Genomic DNA, 15,720 nt, shown 5'->3' on the forward strand with positions numbered 1-15,720 from the left:
ATGGGCTTTATGCAGTGCCAGCAGCTTTTAGTGGTGTGCTCTTATCATGATGTGTGTTGCATCTCTTGATGGTGGTGTGCACATTTTTATAGTGTGGCCAGTTCTAGTGCCCCCAGGATGCTCTCCCTCTCAGTCAGACAGTCAGCAGACCTGGGACCAGCTGACCACTTGCCTCTTAACGGAATGTGCATGAAAGCCTAAAATAATAAATAAATAAACGTAGCACGATGAATGTATACAAATGTAACAGAGTAAAGGTAATGATTTTCCTCTAAAAATCTCCTCAAGTAAGAGTATAAAGTATGTAGCATTGAAACTACTCCTACAAGTACAATCTGCTCAAGAAAACTGACTTAAGTACATGAAACGAGTTTATATTAACTCGTTACTACCCATCTCTGTTCCTCATACATGCAAAAGGGCAATCACAACTAATCCCTCAATCCAAAACACCACTTGCAGGGACTGTGTCACTCCTATTAGAGATTTAATCAATTAGAGGTGATCTTAAAGGGTTTTCTGATTAGGCCTGGTGGGTTTGATTGATAAACCGTGACACATTGAGGCTGGGACCTACTGTTTATCTTAAGGGCAAGGGCATTCAAAACAGTTGGGCACTGTAACCGCATGTAGAATAGATACCGCAACAATAGAACTTAGTTTTTATTTGCCTCGCGGACCACGTAAATTCAGTATACACCTTTAACTTGTATGTACAGTGTATTTGTTTGTGCATTTTTATTTGTGTGGGGACAGGAGATAAACTGGGGGGTTGAGCTGGGTCCCGGGCAGGTGGGCTTTGTTAGTGGCCTCACTCCTGTGTGTGTTTTAGAAGTGTGAAAAGTGTGATGGGCTTTATGCAGTGCCAGCAGCTTTTAGTGGTGTGCTCTTATCATGATGTGTGTTGCATCTCTTGATGGTGGTGTGCACATTTTTATAGTGTGGCCAGTTCTAGTGCCCCCAGGATGCTCTCCCGTTTAGGTAATACTCCAAGGACCCTGTTCTTGAATGGCGCTAATGTAATAATAAGTGATGGTTGTTCTGAGGTCTGACATTTCTTAATTCTATTTACACTAATATTAACTGATTTAAAATGTCTGTTGATGAAGTCTATTCCTGTAGAGCCATCTCTCCCTTTCATTTCCATTGTGTCATTTTGTCACTACAGTTTTAAATATGCCGACATACTTGAGCATTGTTATAATAAGAACAGTACGTTAATAAAGCGTATTGATAAACGTTTCCAAACCATCCCACAATGCTTTGCGCACTGCGTCACGGCGACGTTCCTCTCCGAGATGGCGTTATTTGCGTGGCAACATTAGCAGCAGAGGGACTGCGGGAGAGCGACAGGTATCTGGTCTTTATTGTGAGCTTGGTCCGTCTGTGTGCGTTAATGCTGATGGACAAGCACCCCGGGGTCAAACCGCGGTCCGTCAGTCCAACCGCGTGAATGCAGCGGCCTCTTTCTGGCTCCCCTTTGCTAGCTTGTGTTAGCCTGTTAGCTTGGATGTGTTATGCTAGGCCGCTACTGTTTTTAAATTCGAGTTATAACGCCATTGTCGTGTTAATAGGTGAGCACGAATGAAGCCATTTGAAAGCATGAATGAGTTCCAACGCCGGAGACGCCACCCCATCAGCATTTCACGCCAACGGGAGTTCACACGTCAGCTGCTTGTGCAGTTTGTGACATCCCACTGGCCATGAACGCAGCAGCGGTGCATCATTTGTGACTCGGCCTTATGAAGCGTTGCAATGGATGATTCATATTATCCATTAGGGGAATGTATCGCTCTGTATTAGAGAGCAAATTGGCATGGGCGTTATATGGGCCGATATTAGCTTACTGCAGATGTATCTGTGTCAATATGTCGCCACTACAGAAATGCCAAATTTGGTTTGAGGTAGTCAGTGCCTGAACTGGACCAAAAAAGGTGCCAGTACCCCAATTCAGCAGTTGCATGACATGATCATTGCATGTGTCTTGGATAGATTTATATTTATATGCATATCTTGGTAATATGTCCCACTTCAAATGTATTTTAGTATGCATTTCATTACATTCCAGTTTGTACACAAATATCATATTTTACATATGCTAGAATAAAACCAACTGAAAATGTGATATCTGTTGGCCGACAGAGTAGAGAAGTAAGGGCACTCATATGGACAAAAACCAGAAGTGCTGGCCCATTTTAGGCACAAGTGCCACCATTACATCATTTGTCAATCGAGGTTTTGGTGCAAAATGCAAATAATAAAAGCTCTTAAAGGTACTAGTAGGAAATCAGCCTGACTCAGACATAAGAGGTGACACAGGCTTGTCAGGAGAGTAGATTCAACTGTAAAATGTCCTCTTGGTATGTATCTTGTATCCCAATTCTTTGAATACCAAGTCTAAAGAATTGATTGTTTTTTTATGTAATGTGCATATGTTAAAAAAATAAATAAATACTATCACACGAGTTGCACAAAATTAACTCCTCAATCCTAATTGAATAAGGCTTTAGTTTATTATTTTCAGCAGTGGCTTGTCTCCACTTTGACATCATTAACTTTGAATGATCTGTTTTCCTTTGGCAGATTGATCCCATCAACACATGTTCCTCCTCCTCAGTCCAATTTGGTTTTGTTTTTCTCTGATCTGATCCTCGCCATTTTTTTAAATGACTCGGCCATAAAAACACCACTAGCAAGAACGCTGTGGACTGCAAGCCAAGACCTGAATCAGCTGGTATGATATTGTCAGAATCAGTCCCATTAAGTTAAGTTAAACCGGGACTAAAAATGCTCCAGCCCAGAGTACCACTCTCAGCAAGGAGGAGAAGTTGTCATTACGTCACATTCAGATGACCCGTATAAAATTTGATGCAGGCAAAACAGAATTAAATACTGGAAAGTGGTCATTAGTATGACAAGTGGACGTGTGCTCAGGTAATGGATGACAATATAGCTAAACTTAGTTAAAACATAACTTAGCTAAAAGGACACCATACCCCATCAATTATCAATTATCATCATTACAGTCTAGAGCTGCGTCTTGTTGTCTAGTAAATACTGGGTTTTTATTGATTGCTGGTATTTGATGATTTCAGAGCTGAAACGTGCTGACGGGAAGCATTTGGAGGACGTTAACATTCACCGCTAATCCAGTGAGATGAGTTCTTCAGCAGAGGTGAGATCAAATAGAAATTAACATGACCATTGCCACCATAGAGTGTTGCAGGGATGACGTATTTTTGGAGGCCAACCCGGAAGTTGGCATCGCCCTGGTTCCCACGACAAAAACCCAATGGGATTTTTCCATGGGATTTTGGATTATTGCAGAAAATAAGCTCTGTGGCAAACAAAAATTTATGTTTACACATTTTGTTCAGCAAGATAATCTTCACTATGAACAATGAACTTTTATGATTTTTGTGTTCGGCATGAAGACATTTAATGTCCGCGACAACCCCTGTAGTCTCATTTAGCCACTTGTTAGCAACCGCCTTTTTTAAGACACGTAAAAGCTTCAAAATTCACGAGTGGAGTATTTTTACTGACATATTTTATGTCGTAGAACAAAACGTGGAAATCTCTTATGCTTGTGTTAACCACAGACCTTATTTCAGGCATCGAACCAAAAACCCATTCAAGAAACCCACTGACTTCCAGACGAGGGAAGGGGAAGTGTAGGGAGTGTAGGACTCATTCCTGAAGTGTAGGACTCATTCCTGCAATTCAATTTTCAGTTCAATTTTATTTATATAGTGCCAAATCACAACAATAGTAATCTCATGACATTTCACACACAACAGTTCCCACCATGAGCAAGCACTATGGCGTCAGTGGCAAGGAAAAACGTCCTTTTTAGAGGCAGTAACCTCGAGCAGAACCAGGACTCTAGGTGGGCGGTCGTCTGCTTTGACAGTAACAGGAATCACTGTCTTGTTTGTTTGTTTTTTTTCTTCATTGCATGAAAATGTAGGCTCAGCAGTCGGATTGAATCTAAATGTCAGGACTTCCCCGCACTTGCAGACTCAGACTTAATCTCCCTTGCATCCCTGGGAGCCTCCAAATGCTATCCAAATATTTTTGTTGACTTCCAGAAAGTCGCTTGGGGCGCAGATTTCACCCGACTTTGCTTGGAAAATGACCCATATGTTGTAGCAAATAATAGGGCCGGTCAAAAGAAATCAAGAATGATAATAATGACGATATTTACTATGATGAAGACAATGAAAACCAAGAACAATCAGTCTACCCATGATACTTAGGGGTGCAATGGTACACAAAATTCACAGTTTGGTAGGGATGGATATTGTCAAGATTTTAATGGTACTACTACTTGTACTGATGCTTATATCGATCTTATATCGATCGAGTGTAGTTTAATGTGCTGAGTGTAGTTTAATGTGCTGACTAAGACACTTCCCACCTTCACTCAGCTGTCCTACTAGAGAGGAGAGGACCCTGGACTTGCTGTATGCTAACATGAAGGATGCATACAGCTCCTCTCCCCTCCCCCCTCTGGGTAGGTCAGACCACAACCTAGTGCACCTCAACCCCTGTGCCTCTGGTGAAGAGCCAGCCTGCAACCATAAGGACAGTGAGGAGATGGTCAGAGGAGGCTTATGAGACACTTCACGGATGTTTTGAGGTGACTGACTGGCAGGCACTGAGCCGCATGGAGAGGACATTGACGGGCTCACAGAGTGCATCACGGATAACAACTTTTGTGTGGACTCCACTTTCCCAGCAAGGACTGTCCATTGTTATTCAAATAACAAGCCATGGGTGACAAAGGACATCAAGGCCATCCTTAATGCAAAGAAGAGGGCTTTCAGAGCTGGCAACAGGGAGGAGGTGAGAACGATCCAGGGGGAACTGAAGGTGAAGATCAGGGAGGCCAAGGAGAAGTACAGGAGGAAGCTGGAGTGGAAACTCCAGCAGAACAACATCAGAGAGGTCTGGAGTGGAATGAGGACCATCACTGGTTTCAGGCTGACCAACAACAGAGGAGTTGAAGGCAGTGTGGACCGAGCCAACAAACTGAATCTGTTTTTCAACAGATTTGACACTGTGGCTCCAAGGACTACAGACCTGTGGTACTGACCTCCCACATCATGAAGACCCTGGAAAAACTTGTCCTGGAGCAGCTCCGGCCCATGGTCAAGCCACACTTGGACCCCCTTCAGTTCGCCTATCAGCCCCGACTTGGAGTTGAGGATGCCATCATCTAACTGCTCAACGCGTCTACGCCCACCTGGTTAAGCCGGCGAGCACTGTGAGAGTCATGTTTTTTGATTTCTCCAGTGCATTCAACACCATCCGTCCGGCTCTACTGGGTGAGAAGCTGGCGGACATGCAGGTTGATGCCCCCCTTGTGTCCTGGATTGTCAACTACCCGACTGGCAGACCACAGTATGTGCGCTTACAACACTGTGTGTCAGACAGAGTGGTCAGCAACACCAGGGCCCCACAGGGGACTGTCCTTTCTCCCTTCCTCTTCACCATCTACACCACGGACTTCAGCTACTGCACAGAGACCTGCCATCTTCAGAAATAGAAAGCAGGCTGAGGGTGGCGGACTCCAACAGACTCAACAAACTGATCCGCAAGGCCAGTGACGTTGTTGGGGTGGAGCTGGACTCTCTGACAGTGGTGTCAGAGAGGAGGATGCTGTCCAAGCTATGGGCCATCTTGGACAATGTTTCACATCCTCTCCATGACGTACTGGTGTGGCAAAAGAGCATCTTCAGTGGGAGACTCATTCCTCCCAAATGTACAACTGAGCGCCACAGGAAATCATTCCTGCCTGTGGCCATCAAACTGTTCAACTGACACTCAGAAGAAACAGACTGGAAATATTCTAAATATACTACCTCACTATTACTTATTCTCAAATGACAATGCAATACATATATACATATAGACATACATATACATTCCTGCTGTATACATCTTTAACTTTTATTTTTCACTTAAGTATTGTAAATTGTACATACTTTTATTTCTAAATTTATGCTGCTTTCTAATCTTGAATGGGAGCACCAGTACTGTAATATTTCCCCCCCGGGGATCAATAAAGTATTTCTGATTCTGATTCTTTACTTTAACTTTCATCGTTTCTTTAAGTTATGAACGCACCCATATTTATTGCTAAACAATCAGCTGGTTCATAGTTACTTTTTATAGAGCGAAATATCTTTTTTCGGGACCTTGGACTTTTGGATCGGGGTTAGGGTTAGGGATTCGGACTGTTTCATAATCGTTACAGCCCCACATGATACCCATCGCACATAGAACATAGGCTGTAGTCCAAGTCTTCCTTATTTATTTTTGATGACATTTTCATTTTTTTATTTAGACGTTTATTGGTGTAATAAGTCTTGATATTGCACACAAAGAATATGCAAAAAAAATTCAGCTGCAGCGCCCCTGTATGGGGATCAAACCGGCGACCTTCCGGTGAATTATCACCCCTGCCGAGGTGAAACCCTCACCTGCCCGCTAATCAGTGTGCTTTTGGTGAGCAACGCTAGCTGTTGGCAGCAAAGCTCACTTGAAGACATGTTTCCTTTCCTCTCCGTCCCGATCTTGTGTTAAAAGTCTGTTCCCTTTTGAATAGTGTTTCCCTCCTGTTAGAATGCAGTGCACTTCGCCAGTCAAAGATTAACAGAATTAAAACATCCTGTGATTACCACTTGTAGCAATAGCAATAGAAGCTGCTGTTCAGTAAACGTTACATAGTCCAGCTTTAACGAAACCTGTTTGGTCAACATCTACACTTGCAGTGTAATGATTTTCACATTTAACAAGAAAAAAACACCTGATATTAAAGACTGGTAAACCACCCAAACAGTGTCCATCACACAGAGATATATTAGCCTCCATCATAGAATCGGCAGGTTTCACAGAATCAAAGGAGAAACACAACACACTCATCATATTAAGGTTCAATAATATTTCTCATATTTTTCCGGAAGACATTAAATGTGAAACATCTGTAACAGGAACTGTTGAGTTTCACTGACAGTAGCTTAACAGCAATCGGCACTCAGTGAATTCATTTTAACTGGGGAAATTGACAATAAAGGCTTAAATATAAGGCCTGTGTTAAATGAAGGTCTGGTTCTTAAGGTTTAATTTATCTGAGAATCAACAGTATATTGTGTCATATGAAGTATGGCTAGCAGTATTTTATCAAGTCCTCCACTCTGACCTTTATTTCTCTGTCTCTGTTTTCCTCAGTTGAAACAGACAGACAGCAGCAGACCTCACCAGTGTCAGAAGTGCCAGAAATCCTTCAGCCGGATTTGTAGTCTAAGAAGACACGAAGCTACTCATGCCGCAGAGAAACTGTACCACTGTGAACAATGTGGCGGCAGTTTCAGCCAACTCAACACGTACAAGCTACACCTGCAAACCCACGCTGAAGAGACACCGCACTGCTGTGACCAGTGCGGGAGGCATTTCAGCAACCAGAGTTCATACAGAAAACACCTGCGTGACCACGTGGGGCCATACCAGTGTGACCAATGTGAGAAGAGTTTCAGCTACTTCAGTATTTACAAGATACACATGCGTGTCCACACCAAAGAAAAGCCATACTGCTGCGACCAGTGTCCGAAGAGTTTTAGTTTTTTAAGTTCATACAAGCGACACCAGCTTAGCCACAGCGGAGAGAAGCCGTACCAGTGTGACTTTTGTGGAAAGAGTTTCACCCAGTCAGGGCATTTCAGTTTGCATCTGCGTAACCATACTGGAGAGAAACCATACGAGTGTGGCCAATGTGAAAAGAGTTTCAGTGACTTAAGTAGTTACAAGATACACCTGCGGGTCCACACAGGAGAGAAACCATACTGTTGTGACCAGTGTGGGAGGAGTTTCTCTCAGTTAGGTAATTATAAATCACATATGCGTATCCACACCGGAGAAAAACCATTCCGCTGTGAACTATGTGAGAAAAGTTTCTCTATTTCAAAAACGTACAAACAACATGTGCGCACCCACACTGGAGAGAAACCATACAAGTGTAAAGAATGCGGGAAGGGCTTCAGCCGCCTAAGCAACTACATGCGCCACCTTCGTATCCACACCGGAGAGCAACCATACAGCTGTGACCAATGTGGGAAATGCTTCAACAGTTCTTACAGTTACAGCCGACACCTTCGCGTCCACACTGGGGAGAAACCATACTGGTGTTCGCTGTGTAAGAGGCTTTTTACTCGGTCGCAGTCCTTAAAGAAACACCGTTGCGTTGAAGTGGATGAAGACAGCTCAACTGTGTGCGACAAAGACGAACAATTGAGCTGCTCACCGACGGAACACACAGAATAAACTACAGTGTGTGTGTGTGTTCATGGTCACCCAGTGCAACAGTGTGGCTCACTGATGTGTCTTTAATAGTTTTTGGACAACAATGGAGCTCTATGGCACAGAGGAAGAAGAAATATCAGGCTTTGGATACACACACAGTACTTGTTACTAGAGCCTGACTGATACTGGATTTTTGGGGCCGAAACCGATGTTAGGGAGTATAAAATTCCAGTAGCGACATATCGGCCAGCTTTACAGTTAAACAGTAAACTTTATTGTCCAAAATGACATCAGTGCACTGAAACAGTAAACTTCTGTTGGGATTTAATAATTATAAATACTATTAATACCAAACTAGTTTGCATTGCATGTTCTATTCTGTATCTTATTCTTAATAGCTTAATCGTCATTAATGATGAATTTATCTTAAATTTAGTATATTCATATATTATGATCATAGTCATATTTTGTAAGAAATGTCAAATGTCCTCTCTACTGAAGTTCTCTACTCTATCAAGTTGGCTATGAGATTCATGCTACAGCTTTGTTCTCAACCATTATCATCAAAACGTTTCATCTTTAGGGGAAACTTTCAACGTGTCTGGTGGAAAAACCAGACTTTTAAAATGAATGATTTTTGTAAATGCAACAACTGGAATTGTTCAGTTCGGATGGCGTACCAAACTGAGTCCTGAACAAAACAGTTACTGTTACACACTATTAATGTTCTAATGTATAGGCAGAATGGGCTAAGATGCTCCCCCATTAGCTTCCACTCAACTGACGAGGTATGCTACGTGGTTAGCTAGCTAGCTAATGTAGCAAACTATTATGATAAGCATGAGTGGTGTGCTCATTGTCATAGGAGAGTAAAATGTGGGGATGTTGTTTATTTACTTTCCAGCATTGCATCTCACCAGTCAACGCTCAACTCACTTTCCAGCAATGTGTTTCACAAACTAGTTAGCAAATGAACTTAACTGTAAAGACGCCGCTTGACTCCGCACCACTATCTGCTCAGCTGTGATGCGTACTCTGTCAAATGAGCTGGACTAACTAAGTGATGACACCATTTCTAAATATTTTTCTTCATTATATTCTGTAACAAAAGAAAAACATTTTCATGTCAGACAACATATATGCCGATACCGATATCAGATCTGTGATAGGCCAATGTCGGGCAACCGATAAATCAGTTGGGGTCTCCTTGGATTTTTCGATTTATCCTTTAATCTCAGTCAGAGGAGAGATGTGGCTATAGGAGCTGAAAAGATAATGAAATGGCACAAAGTGTAAGGTTTTTAAAGAAACATTATGCAAGAATGTGTATCTTATGCGACTTGGTGCCTCTGCAGATTTCGGTGTGCAGTTCACCCTTTTGGACAGCTGCACACGTGCATTTGTTGACAAGCTGGAGGATTTGGATTTGGTGGCTCGACTTTATGATTAAAAACTAACCAGTCGGCAACTTCGCTAACACAGCCAAACATCAAGCAAGTGCTACAACACAAGACGAAGCAAGCCAGCTAGTATTTCTTACCAGTCCAACAGCAAGAAGGCTAGCTTACCGTCTGTCTGCAGCCTATTTATTTCACGAAGCTCTCGCCAATTACTAAAAGCCAGTCCAAGATTTGAGTTGTACCCGTTCAACCAAGTGCAGGAAGAGGCATTCAGGGCACAGAGTGGGAATGAGAGAGGCACCATTCTCCCTGTCACAAGTCAGTGTGCCATCTAAATGATTTGAAGCTGTTATTTTAAGGTAAAAGAGTTGCATAATGTTGCTTTAAGAAACTCTATCAAAGACATGGTGAATGACACTGTTACAAACTGGGTTGTCATTTTGTTTGTTGTGAAAAGCTGTTTTTTTTTACCATTAACTGCTAAAGTTTGCTAGCCAGCTAGCTTACTAATATTAATCACACAGCTCATGTTAACATTTGTTTGCAATTATTGGTAAATCAAAAGGACTGTGATTTCTTTAGAGATGAAACACTATTAAGGCCAACATTTTAATCTGTAGTAATCTAGAGCTCAGATCACAGATTGAACCTGATGATTGGTTGGCCTTGATCCAGGACTGAGCCCCAGCGTCCCTGTTAAGGTTGAGGTTCTTTTTTCATTTATCAACCGCACATAACAATTTTCATCTGTCACGATTTGTGCCCATCACTTGAGAACACAACCCATCAGGATCCTATAGACTCACAAAAACATCATTTTCAGCATCACTGAGGAACAAAGACCTGTCCACTGATAATATTCAAGCTGGAGGAATTGACTTTGCTTTTGTGTAAATTCAAAGTTTTACTAAATGAAAACGTACAACATTTTGATTTGGAAGTACATTTTATTGAAGTTAAATGTGGTTATGGATATGTCTGAGGTATATTTAGTTATTATTTAATTCTCAATCTTTTTTGTCTTCTGTATTCAAAATTGTATAATATACCAAAGAATGGAATATTAATAACAACAACAATACGAACAACAAAATGAAAACCTCTATATGCGTAATTGGAGAATGTTGTACTTTAGCTTCATCTGGTGGTACTATCAAGAATGGTCCTTTGGCAGACGGCACTGCACACACCGCTGTATTCTCATGTCATGGTCTGGATCAGCGTTGCAAAACATGTTTCATTTGGCCACAACATTGATAATACATTGAATGATACAAAATTTTATTTTTGTAAAATGTCATGCTCACGAGAGGTCATTAACCTTGTCACATGCCCCACATATTTTTCATCAATCCCCAAAATGTATTTGTCTCATCACAGTCAATACAATCAGAAACCACTGCCATTGATCCTGCTCATCCCTTGTCTTGCTTTTCTTCACCCTAATCATACGTAGACATAGAGATCTTTCTGATCAGGATTCTGTCAACAGAGGTCCGTTTGAGTTGCTCTCAGCATTGAAAAAATTCACTTGAAAAAATCAAAAATGTCAGCGCCTCACTGTGGGCTCAACGGGGAATTCCTCGGGGATTTCCTCGTAGGAAGTGTTAACAGCAAGGTCCTGAGGTGTTTCTGTTATTTTGTCCAACCCACTGCATGTGTCATTGTTAACCTTGTAGGTTTTGGATAGTTCTCTGTATAAATGTAGCTGTTTTAATAAAGACTATTGTAAGAAATGTCAAATGTCCTCTCTACTGAAGTTCTCTACTCTATCAAGTTGGCTATGAGATTCATGCTACAGCTTTGTTCTCAACCATTATCATCAAAACGTTTCATCTTTAGGGGAAACTTTCAACGTGTCTGGTGGAAAAACCAGACTTTTAAAATGAATGATTTTTGTAAATGCAACAACTGGAATTGTTCAGTTCGGATGGCGTACCAAACTGAGTCCTGAACAAAACAGTTACTGTTACACACTAAAAAGGTTGTTCCAAAATGTTCAACTCACAACTGGAAACATTTGAAACAAAGTGTGATGGTGATGGGACAGCACCACCAAAAACAACCAAGGATGTTTTCAAATATGCTGCAGCCGGACTGATCAGAGCACTTCTTCTATCATTTCCAGTTTGTAAGTGGTCAGTTACATGAAATCCTCATCAACTAACAATTAAAACAGTACACTATGAATATGAATTGTATAGTATGTAGTATTGGACTGTGGACTATGGAGGATGAAAAGTTGACGTCACCAATGCATTAATATATGAACACGTGCTGTAAAATAAACAAATTATTGAATGAATAAAGTCTGAAATAAAGGTTTGAATGTGTCATGTCTGAATGCATTAATAATACAAAACTACTTGTTTTAGATCAGTCTGAATTGATTATAGTTGATTGATTACATGAATGTCATTAATGAATAAAATGCTCTTTATTTTGAGCCATTGTCTGCATTTAACTGTTATTCTTACCGTATACTAAATACCGAGTGGAGATCTCATGACAATGTGGAACTGCTTGCCTGGGTCCACACCTGACTGAAGGTGGAAATGGAGCATAACAAGTTAACAATCCTGTCTTGACATCGGGCTGCTGGTGTTTACGTTGTATGAATAAATAACTTCAATTCAGGCCCTGTTTATTTCTTACACAAACACAGAAAGACACAAGCTATAAATAAGTTGAGCAAATATCGGCCACCTTTACAGCACTCTGCCTCAGCACCCTGATACATATCAATACTCCCAGTCAATCAGTGCATTCTAATCTCAACACCAAGTGCTCAAGCTGACAGACAGGATGATTTGACAATCAGATTTGTCTTTTTATTTTTAATTTTGAACAAATATACCAGTGAGTACCACTGGGCTTCACTTTGAGACATTTCTGCACTCATCATCATCCTCTGTTGTCACTGTTGAAAGCCACTGAAATTATCTGCAGTGTCTACTGAACACACAGGACCCCATGAAAGTGCTGCTATTTCTTTAAATTCCTATGCAGATAGTGTGTTCGTTAATATGTCCGAAGCTATGTGATGCATGATACTAATTATTGGAATAAATATGGTAACCATTTAGATTACAGCCCACAATTTACAGTGTCATTTTTTCAGCGGTGGAGGTCACACATTTTTCAAGCATTGTACTTCTTAGATGATCGAAAGTCACAACAACTCCAGCACTAGGTTGCACCAAACATAGCCTAGTATGAAAGTAAAAACCCATTAAAACCAGTCTATATTCAAAGATGCAGAAATAGACGTATCGTTTAGTGTGTGCTTTCCCAGAAGATATTCATTCTGTCATGAGGTGACTACAACAGGAACCAGCAGGTTCCCAAATTTTGTACCGATTATTTTTGGGAAAGATTAAAGCCCATTGAAACCATATTAAGCTATATTCAAAGATGCAGAAATGTTTATTTTAAGGTAGTGTCTCTCCTGTGTCGTTGATACTTTCAGAGAGTTTTCAACTCTCAAGCAGGCCCAACAGCAGTGCTTCTCTGCAGTCTCTGGTGAGATCACTAGCACTGGGTTGCACCCGATATGCATAAGTTCAAACGTAGCTTAGTATAAACGTAGTAGAGTAAGGTAGAGTTTACACGCTACTAACACTTTAAGGGTTGCACCAGTTGAAATAGTTACAACATAGGCGTAAGTTACAACTTAAATCGTACACCTAGCCCCGTTCCTTTTTGTTGTTGTTTAATGGTTAACGTGAGCTATTTTTAGCCATTAGCCTCTTCGCAAAGTGTTCAAAGACAAATGGGGACGAGAGACAACACGGTATTGTCAAGATAAAGTAAAAATGTCATTTTATGGGACAATATTTTGGTTAGTGTGGACTTAACGCCAGTGTAGCTAAGATGAACCTTACGTCTCTGTGGTGCAACCAAACATCCACACGGCTTTAATATCAAACTAACTAGTTTCAACATGTCGTTTAGTGGGGACTTTTCAACCTAGCTTTAAAGAGAATTTACGTATAGCTGGTGCAAAAGACTGCAGTACTGAAGTCAGTAAGGAACAATCAAATAAGTGGGAGAAGTCAAGTTTTCACCCAAATCAGCTCCAAAGTGACGTTTTCACTCAAATGAGTGGGAAAACTCAATGTTTTCACTCAAATCAGCTCCAGAGTGACGTTTTCACCCAAATCAGCTCCAGAGTGATGTTTTCATTCAAATAAGTGGGAAAATGCAGGTTTTCACCCAAATCGGCTGACAATTTCATACGTATAAGTGGGAGAAGTCAAGTTTTCACTGACATCAGCTCCAGAGTGACGTTTTCACCCAAATCAGCTCCGAAGTGATGTTTTCACTCAAATGAGGTGGAAAACTGAAGTTTTGACCGAAATCAACTCCGAAGTGACGCTCTCACTCAGATGAGGTGGAAAACTCAACTTTAAACCAAAATCAGCTCAGAAGTGAGGTTTTCACCAAAATGAGGTGGAAAAGTGAAATTTTAACCCAAACCAGCTCCGAAATGACCTTTTGACCCAAATCAGCTCCGAAGTGAAGTTTTCACCCAAATCAGTTCCGAAGTGACATTTTCACTCAAATGAGATGGAAAACTCAAGCTTTCACCCAAATCAGCTCCGAAGTGACATTTTCACCAAAATGAGATGGAAAGCTCAAAATTTCACCCAAATCAGCTCCGAAGTGACGTTTTCACCCAAATCAGCTCCGAAGTGACGTTTTGACCCAATCAGTTCCGAAGTGACGTTTTCACCCAAATCTGTTCTGAAGGGACGTATTCAGTCAAAACTAGTGGAAAACACAGGTTATCACTGAAAGAGGCATGAAAGTGAAGGTTTCATTCAAAACAGGTGGAAAACTCAAGTCTTCAATGAACGAGGCCTGAAAGTGAAGTTTTCATTCCAGTCAGCTCCAAAGTCACGTTTTCATTCAAAAAAGGTGCAAAACTCAAGTTTTCAATGAAAGAGGCCAGAAAGTGAAGTTTTCACTCAGAAAAATTGGAAAACGTAGGTTATCACTGAAAGAGGAATGAAAGTGAAGTTTTCACTCAAAACAGGTGGAAAACTGAAGTTTTCAATGAAAGAGGCCAGAAAGTGAAGTTTTCATTCAAATCCGTTCCAAAGTCACGTATTCACTCAAGACAGATGGAAAACGCAGGTTATCACTGAAAGAGGAATGAAAGTGACGTTTTCACTCAAATGATTTAGAAAGCTCAAGTTTTTGCCAAAATACGCTCCAAAGTGGAGTTTTCCCCCTAATCAGCTCCAATATGATGTTTTCACCCACATCAGCTCCGAAATTACCATTTGACCCAAATTATCTCCGTAGTGACGTTTTGACCCAAATCCACTCCGAAGTGACGATTTCACCCAAAGCAACTCCGAATTGACTTTTTCACCCAAATCACCTCCGAAGTGGCTTTTTCACTCAAATGAGGTGGAAAGCTCAATATTTCACCCATCTCAGCTCCGATGTGACTTTTTCACCCAAATCAGCTCCGAAAGTATGTTTTCACTCCAATCAGCTCCGAAGTGACGTTTTCACCTAAATCAATTCCGAAGTGACTTTTTCACTCAAATGAGGTGGAAAACTTAACTTTTCACCCAAATCAGCTCCAAAGTGTTGTTTTCACCCAAATCGGTTCCGAAGTGACGTTTGAGGTGGAAAAGTCAAGTTTTCACACAAGCTTGCTCGGATATGACGTATTCACCCAAATCCGGTCTGAAGTGACCTTTTGATCCAAATCAGCTCCAAAGTGACGTTTTCACTCACATGAGGTGGAAAGCTCAAATTTCCACTCACATCAGCTCCGAATACGATGTTTTCACCCAAATCAGCTCCGAAGTGACGTTTTCACCCAAATCTGTTCTGAAGGGACGTGTTCAGTCAAAACCGATGGAAAACGCAGGTTATCACTAAAAAAGGAATGAAAGTGAAGGTTTCACTTAAATCAGCTCCAAAGTCACGTATTCAGACAAAACAGGTGGAAAATGCAGGTGATCAATGAAAGAGGCCAGAAAGTGAAGTTTTCATT

General features: G+C 41.2%; 1 protein-coding gene across 1 annotated transcript; it reads left to right on the plus strand.

Annotated features, from left to right (window-relative positions):
• Positions 1-5,108: 5,108 nt before the first annotated feature.
• LOC139290120 (zinc finger protein 709-like) lies at positions 5,109-8,620 on the plus strand. The gene is made up of 3 exons (XM_070911817.1): positions 5,109-5,179; positions 5,299-5,353; positions 7,237-8,620. The coding sequence occupies exons 1-3, from the start codon at positions 5,109-5,111 to the stop codon at positions 8,323-8,325; spliced, it is 1,215 nt and encodes a 404-aa protein (XP_070767918.1). The 3' UTR covers positions 8,326-8,620.
• Positions 8,621-15,720: the final 7,100 nt, after the last annotated feature.

This window comes from Enoplosus armatus, chromosome 2 (genome assembly GCF_043641665.1).
Source record: "Enoplosus armatus isolate fEnoArm2 chromosome 2, fEnoArm2.hap1, whole genome shotgun sequence".
In the NCBI taxonomy this organism is placed as follows: domain Eukaryota; kingdom Metazoa; phylum Chordata; class Actinopteri; order Centrarchiformes; family Enoplosidae; genus Enoplosus; species Enoplosus armatus.

Coding starts and splice junctions, on each gene's coding strand:
- LOC139290120 (XM_070911817.1), top strand. CDS start 5,109: ATGAAGACCCTGGAAAAACTTGTCCTGGAGCAGCTCCGGCCCATGGTC. Junction 5,180..5,298: donor CCACACTTGGACCCCCTTCA/GTTCGCCTATCA, acceptor TGATTTCTCCAG/TGCATTCAACACCATCCGTC. Junction 5,354..7,236: donor AGAAGCTGGCGGACATGCAG/GTTGATGCCCCC, acceptor TGTTTTCCTCAG/TTGAAACAGACAGACAGCAG.